General features: G+C 39.0%; 1 protein-coding gene across 4 annotated transcripts in view; it reads right to left on the reverse strand.

Annotated features, from left to right (window-relative positions):
• INO80 (INO80 complex ATPase subunit) overlaps positions 1-20,865 on the reverse strand; it is a 324,729-nt gene that overhangs the window by 163,254 nt on the left and 140,610 nt on the right. For all 4 annotated transcript variants that reach the window (XM_075844867.1, XM_075844866.1, XM_075844865.1 and 1 more), the window contains exons 12-14: positions 11,699-11,908; positions 7,451-7,531; positions 1,053-1,148 (exon numbers count right to left, since the gene is read on the reverse strand). In XM_075844867.1, coding sequence (XP_075700982.1) covers positions 1,053-1,148; positions 7,451-7,531; positions 11,699-11,908 — 387 coding nt within the window. The remainder of the gene's footprint in view (positions 1-1,052; positions 1,149-7,450; positions 7,532-11,698; positions 11,909-20,865) is intronic.

Here is a 20,865-nt window from a genome sequence, read left to right on the forward strand (position 1 = left end):
AAGAGAAGAGGATGTTACTTCTCATCAGAGCGCCCAGCTAGTGAAAGTATTAAAAACGCCCCGATGTACGCACATAATACACACCCACTTGGACTTGTACTTTTAAACACACCCACTTGGACTTTTGCAAGCCTCATTTGCATAATTACAAAAATGGTCATAACTTGGCCAAAAATGCTCGTTTTTTAAAAATAAAAACGTTACTGTAATCTACATTGCAGCGCCTATCTGCTGCAATAGCAGATAGGGGTTGCAAAATCTGGTGACAGAGCCTCTTTAATGAAAACCTGATTCAAAGTGCTCTGGAACTCAGACTGGGTCGAAGGTTCATCTTCCGACAAGACAATGACCCTAAGCACACAGCCAGGACAACACATGAGTGGCATAGGGACAATTCTGTGCCCAGCCAGAGCCCTGACTTGAACCCAATCGAACATCTCTGGAGAGACCTGAAAATGGCCATCAACAGACGGTCCCCATTCACCCCGACAGGGCTTGTGAGGGTGTGTAGAGAAGAATGGGAGAAAATCCCCAAATCCATCTGTGCAAACCTTGTGGCATCATACCCAAGAAGACAGGAGGCTGTTATCAATGCCAAAAGTGCTTCAACTAAGTAAAGGGTCTGAACATTTATGTCAAGGCAATATTTAAGTTTTTCCTTTTCAAAAAATTAGCAAAGATTACTAACATTCTGCTTTCACTTTGTCACTATGGGGCATTGAGTGTAGAATGATGGGGAAAACTTGAATGTTTTTTATTTTAGCCCAGGGCCTCAACATAACAAAAAGTGAAAAAATTGAGAGGGTTTGAAGACTTTCCGAATGCATTTTAAGTTATCAAGGTTGATTGATCCCATCCAGCCCGGCCATTTTTTTTATTTATTTTTTTAAAGGGGCGAACAGTGACTGAAGCCTTCGGCATAAGGCACTTTTACTGCGATCACATGTTTTATCACATACTGTAGTCTTCAAACAGAAAATAAGAGTCATTATAGCAAGGTTATTAAAGTGAATTCCAAAAGAATGTGTTAAAAGTTTAGAGATATTTATTACCTTGAACCTTGGTACAAATCTTGAAAACTCTTGATGCCAGTTGTTCAATGTTGAGGCAGGTGAAATAATTAGAAAAGGACCCCAGATATCCTCCCGCTGGACGAAGAAAAATAAGAAGCAACTAGAACGGATGGTATATAATAAAATATAAATTTGTTCAGTTCATCTTCATTTTACAAGGCTTCCAGCTCATCAACCAACTCTACTACACTATACTGTAGTAGAAATTGTATATATATTTTTTTTAAACAGTCAAATCAAAGGAAGTTTAAAACAAAGATTTAAATCTGTTTTATGTATCTTAAAAAAAGCCATTCTCTTTTAACCCCTTGATGACTGAGTCAACTTTGGCATTAAAGGCTATGTACACTTTGAAGCGAAAATATTTTTCCCAAAATAAATGTTTTATCTGATTTTAAAACCCCTTTTAAATTTCTTTTCATTAAAAAATGTTTTTTACTTTTTAAGATACAACTTCTTTGTATCCTGTATACATAGAAGCTGTATTGTTCCGTCAAAAAAGATTACAGCAGGTCAGCTGTACCGACGGTATCGCTGGATTCAGCTCAAAACGATCACACTTAATTACGTGAACTTAGATGTGATCGGTAGTCACTGGATCCCGCGTGTCAGAGACACGCAGGACCAGCTTTCAGCCGAGCCGCCAGTACAGCTGACCTGATGGAATCAGCTTTGATGGCTGGATACTTAAGAGTATTGTATACTAGTGGCAGGGTGGAACCCTTAATAAAATATAACATTTAATGTTTTTATAAATGAAATATAACAAAAATTTTACAACAAGAAAAACACACTGATAATGGTGTTTTTACAAAAATTATTTTGGGTGATTAGAACCTGTTAGTACCCAAATTAAATACTTTCAAGAATTTTTTTATATAAGTGTGCCTTTAGGTTCAGTTAACTCTCAGGCAGAGTGTAAGTATAGCTCCTATTTAGAACCCTATAGATTTTGGGCTATCGGAACCCACAGAAGCCTGCAGCAGTACTGTCTCTAAAGCTAACTAAAACAGAGGCTATTCATGCGCTCTGAAAAGAGCGACCTCTGGTAGGTTTTGAGCCTAAGTCCTAATGAAGTTACAATTTCCTATATGAAACCTAACCTCAAGCTAGATGGTTTTAAAATGGAGGACTCAATGCTTCTAGGCTCAATTGATGTAGAGGCCCCTTATAGTTGAATTCATCATCATCTTGGACTGAGGGCCACAAAATCCTTTCTTGATACTAGAGATGTTCATTTGTGGCCACATAATGAATTTGTACTTGAACTATTAGAATTCAATCTTATGAAAAATTTCTGTGTCTTTGATGGCCACTACTACCACCAGCTCAGGGGTATGGAAATGGGTAGTCCCTGTAAACCCACGTACGCCAATCTGCTCCTGGGCTGGTGGGAAGCCACTGCCATGTTTTCTGAAGATCTCATCACGAATCTTCGTACACGTTTTAAGAATCGGGGTTACCCCGATCAAACACTAAGAGAAGCTTTTGCTGTAGCCATTAAGAAAGAGAGGAAGACTCTGTTGAGCCCCAAAGTAAACCAAGGAGGATAAACAATTCAGAGTTATAGGGGTATATGATGCGGCACATTCTGAGGCGAAAAGAATTTTGGAAAGACATTGGGGGATTCTTCTACAGGACAAAGATCTTGGGAAGGTCGTGACTCCACATCCCCAAATCACTTTTCGAAAAGGAAGGAGTCTGAAGGATCGGCGTAGTCTAATGTGTTCTAGCAGCGATCAGAGCTAGAAGTCTAAATACCCACTAGTGGAACAAGTAAAAAAAAAAAAAAGGATAATAAAAATGTAAAAATATAAGTTACATAAACAAACACTGCTTTTTTTTTCCTATAAGTCTTTTATCATAGGAAAAAAAAACAAACACGTTAAAAAAAAGTACACATATTTGGTATTAGCGCGTTCGTAACGACCCAAACTATAATATTATTTTTCCCGCACGGGGAACACCGCAAAAAAAATAGGTAAAAAACCAATGCTAGAATCACTATTTTTTGGTCACCACTCCTAAAATATGCAATAAAAAGTGATCAAAAAGTCGCATGTACCCCGAAATGGTACCAATAAAAACTACAACCAGTCCCGCAAAAAAACAGCCCTTACACAGCTTTTTTTTACTGAAAAATAAAAAAGTTATTATTATTTTATAAATAAGTAATTTCATTGAGCAAACTCTGCAAAACATAAAAAAAAAAAAAAAGATATACAAATGGTATCGCCATAATCACATTGACCCACAGAATAAAGTAAAATGGTCATTTATAGCCCAGGGTGAACGCCATAAAAAAAATTAATAAAAAAAACTGTCAGAATTTATGGTTTTTGGTCACCTTGCTTGTCAAAAAGATTGTCCCACAACAAATAAGCCCTCACACAGTTCTGGCTCTCAGAATATGGCGATGCAAAATGTGGAGTGTTCCAAAAGCGGATAAGATCGGGCACCATTTATCAGTGCGACACCAGCCACATATCTGCGGATTATTACTTATTTACCCCATTATTATACCCTCTTATTATGCCCTGATGTTCTCTGCACAGATTACATATACCTCCACATTATAAACTGAAATATCAGCAAACGGCAAAGCAGAACTACTACTAAGCTAAATCTACGCGCCAAACGCCACGCCCTCCCTTCTGAGCCCTACAGCGTGCCCAAACAGCAGTTTATGTCAACCGATATGGCATCGCCATACCCGGGAGAACCCGGTTAATATTTTATGAGGTATTTTTCTTCAGTGGCACAAACTGGGCACAACATAATGTGCACTAAACTGGCATATCAGTGGAAAATTGTAATTTTCAGTCTGCACCATCCCCTGCGCATTAACCCCTTCGCGCACCACAACATAGCATGTCGTGGTGTGGGGGGTGATGTATGGAGCGGGCTCTGAGCTGAGCCCGCGCCATACGCTGCAGGTGTCTGCTGTGTATTAGAGCAGACGCCCAGGACTTACTTACAAGAACAGCGGTCGCGCTGTTACAGGAGCCTGTAAAAATGGCCATATACTGCAATACATTAGTATTGCAGTGTATTGTACCAGCGATCTAATGATTGGTGGTTCAAGTCCCCTAGGGGGACTAATAAAATGTGTAAAAACAAAAGTAAATAGTTATTATTAGTGAAAAAAATTAAATAAAGTCCAAAAAAATCCTTTTCACATTTTTTCTCTAAAGTAATGTAAAAAAAAAAAAAAAGACACAAAATTGGCATCGCTGCATCCGTGAAAGTTCGAACTATTACAATATACCATTATTTAACTCACACTAAACGCCGTGAAAAAGAATTTAAAACAGAAAAATCGCAGTTTTTTTGGTCACCTTGGCTCTAACAAAAAATGTAATAAAAAGTGCTCAAAAAGTTGTATATACCAAAAAGTTGTATATACCAAAAAATTGTACTAATAAAACTTACAGCTCGTCGCGCAAAAAATAAGCACTCACAACACTCTATTGACTGAAAAATAAAAAAAAGTTATGTCTCCTGGAAAGCGGGGAGGGAAAAACAAAAAAGAGAAAAAGCAAAAAATTATTCAGTCTGGAAAGGGTTAATTACTTTCTAATGAAAAAACATTTATGACCACATGTGGGGTATAGCCGTACAAAGGAGAAATTGCTTTACAAATGTTGGGATGCTTTTTCCTCCTTTGTGAAATTGAAAAAAATGCAACATTTTAGTGGAAATAATGTTGATATTCATTTTCATGGCCTAATTCTAATAAATTCTGCAAAAGACCTGTGGGGTCTAAATGCTCACTATACCCCATAGATCGATTCCTTAAGTGGTGTAGTTTCCCAAATGGGGTCACTTTTAGGGGGTTTCCACTGTTTTGGCCTCTCAGGGGCTTTGCAAATGCGACATGACACCTGAAAACAATTTCTGATATATTTGAGCTCCAAAAGCCAAATAGCGCTCCTTCCCTTCTAAGCCCCGCTGTGGGTCCAAACAGCAGTTTATTACCACATATGGGTATTTCCATAATCGTGAGAAATTGTTTTACAAATGTTGGGGTGCTTTTGCTACTTTATTCCTTGTAAAAATTAAAAATTGCTAAGTTTTTTCAGAAAAAAAAAGTAGATTTTTACCTTTACAGACTAATTCCAATGAATTCAGAAAAACAACTGTGGGGTCAAAATGCTAACTATATCCCTAGAAAAATTCCTTGGGGGTGTAGTTTCCAAAATGGGGTCACTTTTGGGGGTCCTTACTGTTTTGTCCCCACAAGACCTCTTCAAACCTGACATGGTGCCTAAAATATATTCTAAAAAAAAAAAGGGAGGCCCCAAAATCCACCAGGTGTTCCTTTGCTTATGAGGCCTGTGTTGCAGTCCATGACCAAACTGCAGAATCTGGGCAATAAATATTGAGTTGCGTTTCTCGGGTAAAACCTTCTGTGGTACAGAAAAAAAATGCATTACAAATGAATTTTGGCAACAAAAAAAAAATAATTTGTAAATTTCACCTCTACTATGCTTTAATTCCTGTGAAACGCCTAGAGGGTTAAAAACACTTTCTGAATGCTGCTTTGAATACTTTGAGTGGTGCAGTTTTTAAAATGGGGTGATTTATGGGGACCTTCTAATATATAAGGCCCTCAAAGCCACTTCAGAACTGAACTGGTCCCTGAAAAAATAAGCCTTTTGAAATTTTCTTGAAAATATGAGAAATCGCCGGCTATAATTCTAAGCCTTGTAACGTCCTAGAAAAATAAAATAATGTTCAAAAAACTATGCAAACAAAGTAGACATATGGGAAATGTAAACTAGTAACTATTTTGTGTGGTATTACTATCTGTTTTACAAGCAGATACTTTTAAATTTAGAAAAATACAAATATTTGCAAAATTTCTATAGATCTTGGTGTTTTTTTTTTTTACAAATAAACATTGAATTTATCGACCAAATTTTTTCACTAACAAAGTACAATATGTCACGAAAAAACAATCAAAGAATCACTTTGATAGGTAAAAGCATTCCGAAGTTATTACCACATAAAGTGACACGTCAGATTTGAAAAATCGACTTCGTCCTGAAGGCCAAAACAGGCTCAGTCCTGAAGGGGTTAAACCCTACGTTTGCATATGTATAACGTATATGTTTTAGTTACCATAGATGGGAAATTACCAGAATTACGAGACAAAACAGAGCCTCCCCCTGCTAAGCCCCTCAGAACTGGCGCCAGAAAACACTGCAACCACTCCCAACGTCTTCCTTTATATTTTGACTTTCAAAATCTTGTTTACAAACTCTGATTTGGCTCAAGAACAAAAAACATAGAAAGGTTTTAGAAGTATGAATGGACACAAACTTAAAAACGTAAAACTACAAAAAAACGTAAGCGTATGTTACAAATGCATACGTTTTTGTAACTTTAAAAATGTATACGTCGCCGTATACCACAAACGTGTGCACAAAACGAGCAAGAGGGTATGTTCACACAGGCTACTTTCGGCTGTTAAACGTCCCGAAAACCGGCTGAAAAACTGGATGCAGAACGCCTCCAAACATCTGCCCATTGATTTCAATGGGAAATACGGCGTTCTGTTCCAACGGGGCGTTTTCAAAATGGCCGCGTACAAAAACGGCCGTGAAAAAGAAGTGCATGTCACTTTATGAGCCATTTTTGGAGCCGTTTTTCATTGACTGTATAGAAAAACAGCTCCAAAAACTGCTGTAACAAACGCCACAAAAATCTCAAGTGGCTTAAAAAAAAGTCTGAAAATTAGGAGCGGTTTTCCCCTTGAAAACAGCTCCAAATTTTCAGACGTTTTTTATTTTGTGTGCACACACCCTTACACTTTTGGTACAGGGTGGGCCTGCACACCAGACCGATACATTTATTAAACATTGTAGATGGTGCACTCAACTGCTCTGGTTCAATTCCTACCGGGATACACTATAAATGAGGATGGTTTTCATTCTTTAATAAGCACAATGTGCCTATCATTCAAAAACTCATAAGGATTTGCGGAGTGCAATGCCTTTCTGGTTATTTTATGGATCTACTTTTCGCTGGCCTACTACACTATATGGTACAAATATTTGTCTTTTGGGGTTTCTGCATAGGTCTTCTACTGGTTTTCAGCCTCCGGATACAACCAAGAATGCTTTCACCCACTGACAGCAAACACAGATCTTAAAAATGGTGAGAAATTAAAATACAAAGTGCATTAGAACATTTCACAACCTTTCATTACAATGGGATTTAAACCTAAATTGGATGAAACCAGAAAACCCCCTTTAAGCTTCTGAATCTAAAAACAATGTGCCCATTAACTGAAAGCAAAGATCCTGAAAAGAGTGAGAAATTAGAAATAAAAAGTATTTTAGAGCTCTTCATAATTGGTAATTCAAACTTACCTCTGCAAGATGTGCCAATAGAGCTATGCTCTGAACCGTTTTTCCCAGGCCCATTTCATCTGCTAAGATCCCATTAATACCCTAAAGCACAAATGAGAAATAGAACTAGTTAATGTAAGTTATTATTATTTTTTCCCTCCCCGCTTTCCAAAAGCCAAAAATGTTTTTATTTTTCCGTCGATGTAGCCGCATGAGAGCTTGTTTTATTTGGGATGAGTTGTCGTTTTTTAAGGCAACGTTTTTAGAGAACCCTTTACTTGCCCATACATGTGCAGCTGAGTGCACCATGGAATAGGCACTGCTGCACAAACCCTGTCCCGGTTTAAAAAAAATTCTATCCTCCTCTGTTATTTAGATATTGGTGCAGTTTACATTTGGCGCCCGATATCTAAATAACCCCCTGAACGGTCAATGGAGACTTTTTTTCTAAAATGGCATGAAGGCGTGTTCCTTAACGCTCTCACGATGTCCAATCAGCTACGGACAGTATGAGAGCGGCTTGTGCGGTGTGATCTCTCTCGTGAGGTCACACAGTCTTGTCGTTCTGCAGAGCACGTAGGCACACTCTCTGCAGAATAACAAGACTGTGTGATCTCATGAGAGAGATCACACCGCACAAGCCACTCTCACAATGTCCGTGAATTAGACCGTGAAAAAGAACATCAACATTTTTCCCAATAAAATGTTGATTTTTTTTTCATTTACACAAGGGATAAAGGAGAAAAAGCGCCCCAATATTTGTAAAGCGATTTATCCTGGGTACGGCAATACCCCACATGTGTTCATAATCTGCTGTTTGGACACACCGCACGGCTCAGAAATGCAGGAGCGCTATTTGGCACGCAGATTTTGCTGGATTGGTTTTTGGGTGACATGTCGCATTTGCAAAACTACTGAGGTACCAGAGTACAGTGGAAGCCCCCCAAGAAGTAACCCCATTTTGGAAACTACACCCCTCCAAGGCATTTATCATTTGCCTGGACATATAACAGGGCTCAGAAGTGAAGAGCGCCATGCGCATAGGAGGCCTATTTTGGCGATTTTCATAGCATTGGCCCACAATTGCAGGGCTCGGAGGTCAAATAGTAAAACAAATCCCTAAGTAGTAACCCCTATTTTTGAAACTACACATTTAAGTAGTGTAGTGAGCGTTTTGACCCCACAGGTTTTTTTTCATTAGAAATTATGCGCAGCGGTCAGGGCAAATTGCAATTTTCCACAGGTATGCCAATTTAGTGCACAATATGTTGTGCCCAGTTTGTGCCACTGAAGACAAATACCTCATAAAATGTTAAGCTGGTTCTCCCGAGTATGGCGATGCCATATATGTGGACGTAAACTGCCACGTGGGCACGCTGTAGAGTTCAGAAGGGAGGGAGCGCCATTTTGCTTCTCTAGCGCAGATTTTGCTTTGGCAATAGTTCTGTTTGGGGTTTTGCTGGTATTTCAGTTTATAATGTGGGGGGTATATGTAATCTGTGCGGAGTACATCAGGGTATATATAAACTGGGCGGAGTACATCAGGGTATATGTAAGCTGGGCGGAGTACATCAGGGTATATGTAAGCTGGACGGAGTACATCAGGGTATATGTAAGCTGGACGGAGTACATCAGGGTATATGTAAGCTGTGCGGAGTACATCAGGATATATGTAAGCTGGACGGAGTACATCAGGGTATATGTAAGCTGTGCGGAGTACATCAGGGTATATGTAAACTGGGCGGAGTACATCAGGGTATATAATGTGTGAGGAGTACATCAGGGTATATGTAAACTGGGCGGAGTATATCAGGGTATATGTAATGTGTGAGGAGTACATCAGGGTATATGTAAGCTGTGCGGAGTACATCAGGGTATCTGTAAGCTGTGCGGAGTACATCATGGTATATGTAAACTGGGCGGAGTACATCAGGGTATATATAATCTGTGCGGAGTACATCAGGGTATAGGTAAGCTAGGCGGAGTGCATCAGGGTATAGGTAAGCTGTGAGGTGTACACCAGGGTATATGTAATCTGTGCGGGGTACATCTGGGTATATGTAATCTGTGCGGGGTACATCAGGGTATATGTAAGCTGTGCGGAGTACATCAGGGTATAGGTAAACTGGGCGGAGTATATCAGGGTATATGTAATGTGTGAGGAGTACATCAGGGTATATGTAAGCTGTGCGGAGTACATCAGGGTATCTGTAAGCTGTGCGGAGTACATCATGGTATATGTAAACTGGGCGGAGTACATCAGGGTATATATAATCTGTGCGGAGTACATCAGGGTATAGGTAAGCTAGGCGGAGTGCATCAGGGTATAGGTAAGCTGTGAGGTGTACACCAGGGTATATGTAATCTGTGCGGGGTACATCTGGGTATATGTAATCTGTGCGGAGTACATCAGGGTATATGTAATATGTGCGGAGTACATCAGGGTATAGGTAAACTGTGAGGTGTACACCAGGGTATATGTAATCTGTGCGGGGTACATCTGGGTATATGTAATCTGTGCGGAGTACATCAGGGTATATGTAATATGTGCGGAGAACATCAGGGTATAGGTAAGCTGTGAGGTGTACACCAGGGTATATGTAATATGTGAGGAGTACATCAGGGTATATGTAAGCTGGGCTGAGTACATCAGGCTATATGTAAACTGTGAGGAGTACATCAGGGTATATGTAATATGTGCGGAGTACATCAGGCTATATGTAAGCTGTGAGGAGTACATCAGGCTATATGTAAACTGTGAGGAGTACATCAGGGTATATGTAATATGTGCGGAGAACATCAGGGTATAGGTAAGCTGTGAGGTGTACACCAGGGTATATGTAATCTGTGCGGGGTACATCTGGGCATATGTAAGCTGGGCGGAGTACATCAGGGAATAATAAGAGGGTATAATAATGCGGTAAATAAATAATAATCCACAGATATGTGGCCAGTGTTGCACTGATAAATGGTGCCCTATCTTATCTGCTTTTGGAACATATTCTGAGCGCCAGAACTGTTTTTTCGACGGAGGGGTGTAAGGGCTTATTTTTCGTTGGACAATCTGTAATTTTTTTGTAACCATTTTTTGGGGTACATGAAAGATTTGATCACTTTTTATTCTGTTTTTTGAGAGGCGTGGTGACCAAAAAAAGCAATTGTTCTATTGTGGCGTTCACCGTGCACTAAAAATGACATATTTAATTTTTCTGTGGGTCGATGCGATTACGGCAATACCATATAGAACGATTTTTTATGTGTTCGTGTTTTCACGGTAAAATTACGGTTTTAAAAAAATAATTTCGTTTTTGTGTCGCCATATTTTAAGAGCCGTTCATTTTTTTTTTTTTTCCCCCATCAAGAAAGCTGTGTAAGGGCTTGTTTTTTTGCGGCACAAATGGTAGTTTTATTGGTACAATTTTTGAATACATGCCACTCTGATCCTTTATATCTTACATTTTTGGGGTGGTGAAGTGACAAAAAAATAGCGATTCTGGTATAGGATTTTTTTTTTTTTACAGCGTCCAACCTGCAGTATGGATAACATTATAATTTTATAGTTCAGGCCGTTATGGATGCAGCGATACCAATTCTGCATAGTTTATCTAATTTTTCATTTTTATCTAATAATAAAAGGGAAATAGGGAGATTTTCAATTTTATTACTTGAAACTTTAACTTTTTTATTTTTGTAAAATTGTTAAACTTTTTTTTTTAGTCCCACCAGGGACTTGAAGCTCCAACTGTCCGATCGTTGTCAGAATACCCTGCAATACTTATGTATTGCAGGGTAATACACCTCTCAGTTTCACACAGACAGGCAGCGTAATAGGTCCTGCCTCTAGCAGGACCTAATCTCCTTCCGTAGATGGCAGACCCGGAGGCCATTGTTAGGCCTCCGGTTGCCATAGCAATCGCGTTGCAGGGTGCCGATGTTGTTGTAACTTCTTAACTGCGGCAGTCGCTATTGACTGCTGTATTTAAGGGGTTAATCGGCGGGGATCACCGCTGTGATCCGACCCAATATTTTCCCTCAGTACTAATACGTCTACTAGCAGCCAGTACTGAGAGATGCCGAGCTGAAGGGAACGCCTGTGCCCTTCGTTAGGAGCACACATAGATTAACGGGCTGCAGGCACAAAGACCAGCGCTGCAGCCAGTTAATCTACATGGGGTGGTCGCGAAGGGGTTAAAGACCCAAAATGTGCTGGACACTAAAGGGTTGCATCTATTTTTTTTTTTTTATATTTTAAAGTATTACCAGATTTACCTGTTCATAAAGGTTGGCGAGCCAATTCATGCCTTTAAGCTGGTACCCTTTGAGTTTTCCATTGAACATGGTGGGCTGTGGAATATCCTCTCCTGCTCTTATAGAGGGATTGGCGAGACTGTAACTTTCTCCAAAGCCAGATCCAGATTTGTTGGCCACCCGTGAAGCTGCTAATCTGCTTTCTCTGGAATCTTCATCAAAGGACCTTTTCTAGAGGAGAAAGAAATCATTATAAATAAACTATTGTCAAACTATCAAAAGCAAAACAAAGTTAACAGTAAATAAAAGGGGCCATGAGTTTCAATTCTGCAGAGATTCTTCACTCAGGATGCTCCAGACAATGTCAACTATCTTTTATTAAACGGAGATGTCTATGCCTCCAACTAGAGTCTAGACAGAGGGGCAGGAGGGACATGGCTTCATTATACAGGTTTTCTTCAATCCTTTGCAGCTGCTATTTGTGCAACTCATAACACACTGGGAAAAAAAACCCAACACGTGCTGCATAGCGTGAACTTCTAGAATTGAAAGGAATGAGGAAGGGGTGTTCACCTGAAAAGGGTTGTGCTACAGACAACACTCAACTAAGCCTGTGCATATAGCTAGTGGTAGGTGCTTCTAAATATCAAAGGACATTTTTGGAAGAAGATGGACTGTTGAAACAGTGAACGTCAAAGCGGTGCAAATAGAGACTAGGGAACGCTTAATACTGGAGACATTGTTGTAATGATAGGCCTCACCCTCTTCGGCATTCTCCTACAAAATGCACAAAATGTTTTTTTGGAAAGCTGGGAGCTATCACCCTCTAATGGCATATAAAGTCACAGAAAAACTTTTATAACTTGATCAAGCGAAACTACCCTTGTCAGGCCAAGGTATTTTGTTACTTCACTTGTGAAACTAAATTTCTCACTATATATATATATATGTATATATATATATATATAGGCCAGCACCAATCCCTGCCATGTATTCATGGGGCGGTGACTGTGATGCCACTCCCATGATTGCTGCAATTGGTCGATCTGCATAGATCAACCAATCGCAGCTATGGCGGGTGTTCCAAACACCCTGTACCATCTCTGCCTGCCTCATTGCGGTTAGTAACGGTGAGCACAGTTGGTGCATAACTAGTCTGCACCATACTGACCTGCCTTTAGGTCTATATATGTAGCTAGTGGCTGCATAGGTAGTGTGTTAGGGTAGCAGACGTTTACAGACTTCCGTTTTGTAAAAAATATATATTATAGCCAAAGTTTTAGCATTTGCACTTTTTTTTACATTACTTTATTCGTTTCACATTACATTCTTTCTACAGTTTGTGTAAATGGATTCTAATTTTTTTTTGGGGGGTTGAAGTGGCAAAAAAGCTGCGACTCGGCCATTTTGAAAATATTTCCAGCTACGACGTTCACCGTACTGGATAAATATTTTTATAGTCCGGGCATTTTCGGTCATGGGAATGCCTAATGTGTTTATGTTTATTATTATTGTTTATTTATTTTTATGTGACCTAGGGAAAGGGGGGGGGGGGCGATTTTTTGTTTTTTTAATTCTACTTTCATTTAGCCCCCCCTAGGGGGCTTGAACCTGCGATCATTAGATCGCTTATGCCATAGACTACAATATCACAGTATTGCAGTCTATGGCAAAATTAGTGCATTGCTATTGAGACCTGCCACAGGAAGGTCTCAATAGCAATCTTCGTATAGCAGGGTTGGGAGCGTTCACAAGGTTCTTAGCTGCTAGAGGAATACACCGGCTCCCGCAATCTCACGGGGCGGGAGCTGGTGACCGGCCCCAATGTGGAAGGGGCAGTAAAAACCCCTTAAATGCTAGTGGTCACATCTGACTCCGGCCTCTGAGGGGTTAAATGCTTGCGATGGGAAATGTTTCTGATCGTAAGCATTGCCACTGGGTATCTGCTCTGCAACACAGCAGAGAACCGGTGGCTATGCTTCTGAGCGGACTCCATATTTAAACACCCTTTCCTGACGTAAATCACCGGGAGCGGCTGGAAAGGGTTAAGTGCCTTTCGATAGAAGAACTGCAGCATGTGGTACCATGCGCAAAAAAAAAAAGTGAGTCGTCTCTAAAATGCTGACTGGGCAACCACTAAGAAAGGGCACTAAACAGCGAGAACATGTTGTTGGTCAGGTATAAGGACAAGAATGATGTCCTTATGTTGACCACAATACATGGTAACAGCAGCACCCCTGTCCCAGTCCATTATACCACTACAATTGACCCCCAAGCCAGATTGCATCCTAAGCTATAATAACAACATGGGAAGGGTTAATTTCTCTGATCGAGTGCTGAAGCCGTACCGTGTCATGCGGAAAAACAAGGTGTCATACAACAAGCTGGCCGTGCACATGGTACAGATGGCATTGTAGAACGCTTACGTGCTATCCCAATGTGCAGGCCAGATAGACATTCCTTCAGTATCAATAGGTGGTTATCAAGGCTCTTGATTTTGGGAACCAGGAAGGGGACGGCCCCAGTACTTCTACAAGTGATGGTCCACGTATTGTAAAAGAGCAGCACTTCCCCAGCGAAATCTCCTCAGAGGATTTTTTTTTTACTCTGGTACACTTCAGGGGAACTATGAACAGTGGCCACATCATCTGATGCATTCCCAAGGCACAGGATATTCCCATGGTCTGCCCCCTCCCCGCTGCACATGTATGAGTTTGGGACAGTGATGTCATACAGGAGTATAACGCTAAAATAGACAAATCACCGATTCCGGATGGTATACACCCCCGTGTCCTGCAGGAACTAAGTACGTGAAAGACAGACCTTTATTTCTGCGGTTTAAGGATTCTATCCTCCGGGCTGCCATGTACGGAAACCTAAGAGGACCAGCCGGAGGCACAGCTTACATATGCCTTCCACATTATAAACTGAAATATAAGTAAAACTCAGAACAGAACAACCATAAAGCAAAATCTGCGCTCCAAAAGCCAAATAGCGCTCATTCCCTTCTGAACCCTACAGCGTGCCCAAATTGAAATTTACATCCATAGATATGGCATCGCCAAACCTGGGAGAACCCGATCAATATTTTATGGCGTATTTGTCTTTAGTGGCACAAACTGTGCACAACATATTGTGCAATAAATTGGCATATCAGTGGAAAATTTTCATTTTCACTCTGAACCGTCTGTTGCGCATTAACTCCTTAGCGCACCACGACTTAGGCCGTATTCACACGAGCGTGTTCAGTCCGTGACATGCGGTCCGAATGTAAGCCGCATTTCCCGAACCGAACAGACACCAGGGAGCCGATGTCCTAGCATCATAGTTATCTATGTTGCTAGGAGTCCCTGCCTCTCCGCGGAACTACTGTCCCGTACTGAAAACAAGATTACGGTACGGGACAGTTTTCCCGCCGCGAGGCAGAGACACTTAGCGTCTTCGATAACTATGATGCTAGGAGACAGGCTCCTTGAAGTGCGTTCGGTCTGGGCAATGCGGCCGAACACGCTCATGTGAATCCAGCCTTAATAACAAGTCGTGGTGCGGGGGGTGATTATAGAGCGGGCTCACGTGCTAACGGACAGGAACAGCGATCGCACTGTTACAGGAGCCTGTAAAAATGACAATATACTGCAATACGTTGGTATTGCAGGGTATTGTACCAGCGATCTAGTGATCTCTGGCTCAAGTCCCCTAGCGAGACTAATAAAATATGTAAAAAAAAAAATAAGTAAAGTTATTATTAGTGAAAATAATTAAATAAATATTTCAAGTACAAAAAACAACTCTTTTCCCATTTTTTTCTCTAAAAGTAATATAAAAAATAAACAAAATTGCTATTGCTGCGTCCGTAAAGGTCTGAACTATTACAATATACCATTATAAAACTCACATGGTTAACACCACAAAAAAAAATAAGAATTTAGAATGCCAAAAACACTATTTGGTCACCTTAGCTCTAAAAAAAAAAAATTATAAAAATTGTTAAAGTTGTATGCACCCAAAAAACGGTACCAATAAAAACTACAAGTCGTAAAAGTAGTAAAATACCAAATTTATATAATTTTTAAATATATTTTACTACTTTTAAAAAAATAAAGTTGTTGTTTTTACTGCATGGTGAAAGCATTAAAAACAAAACCCAAAAAACAATAGAGGAATCGCAGTTAATTCCAATTTCTGCCTGCAAAGAATTTTATTTTCAGTTTCCCAGCACATTAAATGGTATTTTAAATGGTCTCAATAGAAACTACAACTCCTCCTGCAAGAAATAAGCTCTCACACCATTCTCTCTCACCAGTCTATTGACGGAAAAGTTATGACACTTTGAAAGCGGGAAGGAAAAACTAAAAAGAAAAAGCAAAAATGGAGGAGTCCGGAAAGGGTTAATTAATTTCTAATGACCAGATATGGGGCATACCCATACTCAGAAGAAATTGTTTTACAAGTGTTGGGGTGCTTTTCCCTCTTTTATTCTTCTTGAAAATGAAAAAACATTTTAGTGGAAATAATGTTGATATTCATTTTAAATGACTAATTCTAATAAATTCAGCAAAAGACCTGTGGGTCTAAATACTCAGTTTACCCCTAGATAGATTCCTTAAAGAGGCTCTGTCACCACATTATAAGTGCCCTATCTCCTATATAAGGAGATCGGCGCTGTAATGTAGGTGACAGTAATGCTTTTTATTTAGAAAAACGATCTATTTTAAACCACTTTATTATCGATTTTTAGCTTTATGCTAATGAGTTTCTTAATTCCCAAGTGGGCGTGTTTTTACTTTCTACCAAGTGGGCGTTGTACAGAGTGTATGACGCTGACCAATCAGTGACCAGTCAGCGTCATACACTCCTCTCCATTCATTTACACAGCAGCATCGCTTTCTTGCTAGAACACGATCTGCAGCCACATACACAGACATTAACGCTAATCAAGTGTCCTGATAGTCAATATACATGACCTCCAGCCTGACACTTCTGAATCTTTTCTGTGAGATTCCAGCAAGCCAACCGTAATCTCGCGAGATTACGAGGTAAACGAGATTTTGTTTCCCTTGCTGGAAATCTCACAGAAAAGATTCAGAAGTGTCAGGATTCTGAATACACATGACATCCAGGCTGGAGGTCATGTATATTCATTATCAGGACACTTGATTAACGTTAATGTCTGTGTATGTGGCTGCACATCGCGTTCTAGTAAGAACGCAATGCTGCTGTGTAAATGAATGGAGAGGAGTGCATGAAGCTGATTGGTCAGCGTCATACACTCCCCTGTACAACGCCCACTTGGTCGAAAGTAAAAATACGCCCACTTGGGCATTAAGAAATTCATTAGCATAAACCAAAATCGCTAATAAAGTGGTAAAAATATATCGTTTTTTTAAAATAAAAAGCATTACTGTCACCTACATTATAGCGCCGATCTCCTTATGTAGGAGATAGGGCCCTTATAATGTGGTGACAGAGCTAAATAGTTTAGTTTCCAAAATGGGGTCACTTTTGGGGGTTTTCCACTGTTTTGGTCCCTCCAGTGCATTGTAAACATGACATAGCACTGAAAACTATTCCAGCAAAATCAGCGCTCCAAAATCCAAATGACTCTCCTTCTCTTCTGAGCCCTGTTGTGGGTCCAAACAGCAGTTTATTACAACATATTGGGTATTGCTGTAATCGGGAGAAATCGCTTTACAAATGTTGGGGTGTTTTTTCTCTTCTATTCCTTATAAAAAATAAAAATGCCTACGTGTTTTCAGTACAAAAAGTAGATTTTCATCTGCACAGACTAATTCAAATACATTTAGCAAAAAAACTGTGGGGTCAAAATGCTAACTATACCCCTACATAAATTCCTTGAGGGACGTCGTTTCCAAAATGGGGTCACTTTTGTTTTTTACTGTTTTGGCACCACAAGACCTCTTCAAACCTGTCATGGTGCCTAAAATACATTTTTTTTAAAAGGGACGCCAAAATCCACTAGGTGCTCCTTTGCTTCTGAGGCCGGTGCTTCAGTCCAGTAGCACACTAGGGCCACATGTGGGATATTTCTAAAAACTGCAGAATCTGGGGAAAAAAAATATTTTGTTGCATTTCTCGGGTAAAACCTTCTGTGTTACAGTAAACTGTATTAAAAATTAATTTTGGCAAAAACAAATGAAATTTGTAAATTTCACCTTTACTTTGCTTTAACTCCTGAGGAACGGCTAAAGGGTTAAAACACTTTCTTAATGCTGTTTTGGATACTTTGAGGGGTGCAATTTCCAAAATGGGGTCATTTATGGGAATTTTTTTAATATAGAAGGCCCTCAAAGCCACTTCAGAAGTGAACTGGTCCCTGAAAAAATAGCCTATTGAAATTTTCTTGAAAATATGAGAAATTGCTGCTAAAGTTCTAAGCCTTATAACGTCCTAGGAAAATAAAAGAATGTTTAAAAAACGATGCAAACAAAGTAAACTAAGAAAGAAAAACAAAAACACAAAGCGCACATAGTGCATGAACCAGTAATCCCAAATGAAATGAGAAGCGGTGGTCAAATATGCTGACCTGGTATAGTTATGCTAAGAGCATAACATCCAAAAAAAGCGTGCTCCAATAGTCCACCTAGGTGGAATGGTTAGGGTGAGGTTGCATACCAAATTCTGATCCGAAAGGCATGGTAGCCTTAATGTGTATATTGAAGAAATTTGGAGAAAAAAAAACGGAATATTCAAGGGCGCAGCAGTAGTCAAACTAAGTTTTAATTGTACAGATAAAAACGACGAGTTTCAGGGCCGAACTGGCCCCCTCATGAGGTTAAGTACAAATGATGCATTAGTTCATGATACATACTATTTTATACCAAAATAAAATGCCGGCAGTCACAACGACTACCGGGTCAGAGTTATAGGTCAAACATTCGGTATGCGGTCCAAAGGAGAAACATTAGATCTTCCTTATAAAAAGTGTAAACATATAAGTAACACAATTAAAATAATTAATATCGGTATGAGTAAACATAACACTATATTGTTAATATAAAAAGGTATGAAAATAATAATTAACATGTATCGCTGGTAATATATTAACATTTTTTATAAATGTGCATATTAGAAATGCACTATATTCATAAAGATTAATTAAAAATCATAAATATGATTAGTTATGTAGTGAATGATGTTTCATGGATACATGGTTGTCATAGTGATTTGACGCTAAAGAACTACGGAAGACTGAAAGGCAAAGTTCTAAACTACTTAGTTGATGCCCACATGAGAGGAAGAGGAAGGGATATTTTAGATAAATGGAAAGGAAAAGGAATATGGAACTAGAAGAAATGGAGTGTTCTAAGGTGTTCTAACGGTAAGTATATGGTTATATATAACATTTTTTGTAGACTATAGGCAATTAATTGATGGATTTGTTTACGCATTATCTAGAGGCAAACGGTCAATAGTGTATCCCGTCTTGATGTGGAACCTGCTGCTGGATATCACTAAAAAAAGTACTGATCTCAGTATGTTTAGATATAAATGCACAGTATTAAATATGTACACAATGCACTAGGTTTATTTCCCAGATTGAAGGTGATTTACTTCAATTTACATAGGAATATAAATAAATAGTAAATTTTAGATGATGGTTTCCGTGATTTCATTTAAACCCGCTGGTATCAATGTTTTTAATGTATAAATCCAAAAGATCTCCATTTTGCATAGGGAATTAAAGCGATCTGCTTGACTCTCATCTATACAATTGATAGGAGTGATAGGAGTGATGGTAAAGCCGTTGAAATGGCTATCATGTGCAAAGGTACAGTGTTTAGAAACACTGTGAAGGAGGAATTTGTTTTTACAATTTGATCTGTGCTTATTGAGCCGACAGTGCAGAGGTTGAATCGTCCTTCCTACATATTGGAGTCCACATTTACAATTCATGAAATAGATCACAAATTGTGACTGGCAGTTCAATCTTTTCTCAATTTTGAATTTTTTCCCAGTTTGTTGGGAATGAAATGTATCCGTTTTATTTGTGATAATTTGACAGCGCAAACATCTAGTTCTTCCACATTTGAGACTGCCTATCTTGCTTATAGGTACATTTTGATGTTTATCTTGCTTGGAGTTGTTTAATGTTCTAGAGAAATTCACACGGCTGGGAGCCAAGATGTTTTTAATTGTTCTTGCTCTTCTAAAAGTAATTTTTGGTTTTGGTGGTAGAATCGTTTGAAGGAAGGAGTCAAATTGTGAAACCTGCCAATGTTTATTTGAAATTTCCCCAATTTTTTTATGTGCAAAGTTATATTGTGTGGTAAAGTTAAAACTGAAATTGGGGTCGTTTTTAACCCCGCCATAGGTTTGTGGTTCTGTTGTAGTTTTCTTTTTTATTTCTTTACCCGTATTATAACCCGGCAAACAATCCCTTTGGGTAAGAGTCTCAGTCCTTTTATAAGCATCTGACAAAAGCACACGGGGATAGCCTTTCTCTTTAAAACGTTTATATAAAATCTGGCTTTATTTCTTAAAATCTACTTTTAGAACAATTAAAAACATCTTGGCTCCCAGCCGTGTGAATTTCTCTAGAACATTAAACAACTCCAAGTGAGATCAACATTAAAATGTACCTATAAGCAAGATAGGCAGTCTCAAATGTGGAAGAACTAGATGTTTGTGCTGTCAAATCATAACAAATAAAATTGATACATTTCATTCCCAATAAACTGGGAAGAAATTCAAAATTTAGAAAAGATTGAACTGCTAGTCAATTTGTGATCTATTTAATGAATTGTAAATGTGGATTCCAATAACGGGAGATCTTTTGGATTTATAAATGAAAAACATTGAAACCAGCGGGTTTAAATGAAATCACGGAAACCATCATCTGAAATGTAGAATTTATTTATATTCCTATGTAAATTGAAGTAAATCACCTTCAATCTGGGAAACAAACGTAGTACATTGTGTACATATTTAATAATGTGCATTTATATCTAAACATACTGAGATCAGTACTTTTTTAGTGATATCCAGCAGCGGCTTCCACATCAAGACGGGATACACTATTGACCGTTTGCCTCTAGATAATGCCTAAACAAATCAATTAATCACCTATAGTCTACAAAAATGTTATATATACAACCATATACTTACCGTTAGAGCTCCTTAGAACACTCCATTTCTTCTAGTTCCATATTCCTTTTCCTTTCCATTTA

This window comes from Rhinoderma darwinii, chromosome 12 (genome assembly GCF_050947455.1).
Source record: "Rhinoderma darwinii isolate aRhiDar2 chromosome 12, aRhiDar2.hap1, whole genome shotgun sequence".
NCBI classification, from domain to species: Eukaryota; Metazoa; Chordata; class Amphibia; order Anura; family Rhinodermatidae; genus Rhinoderma; species Rhinoderma darwinii.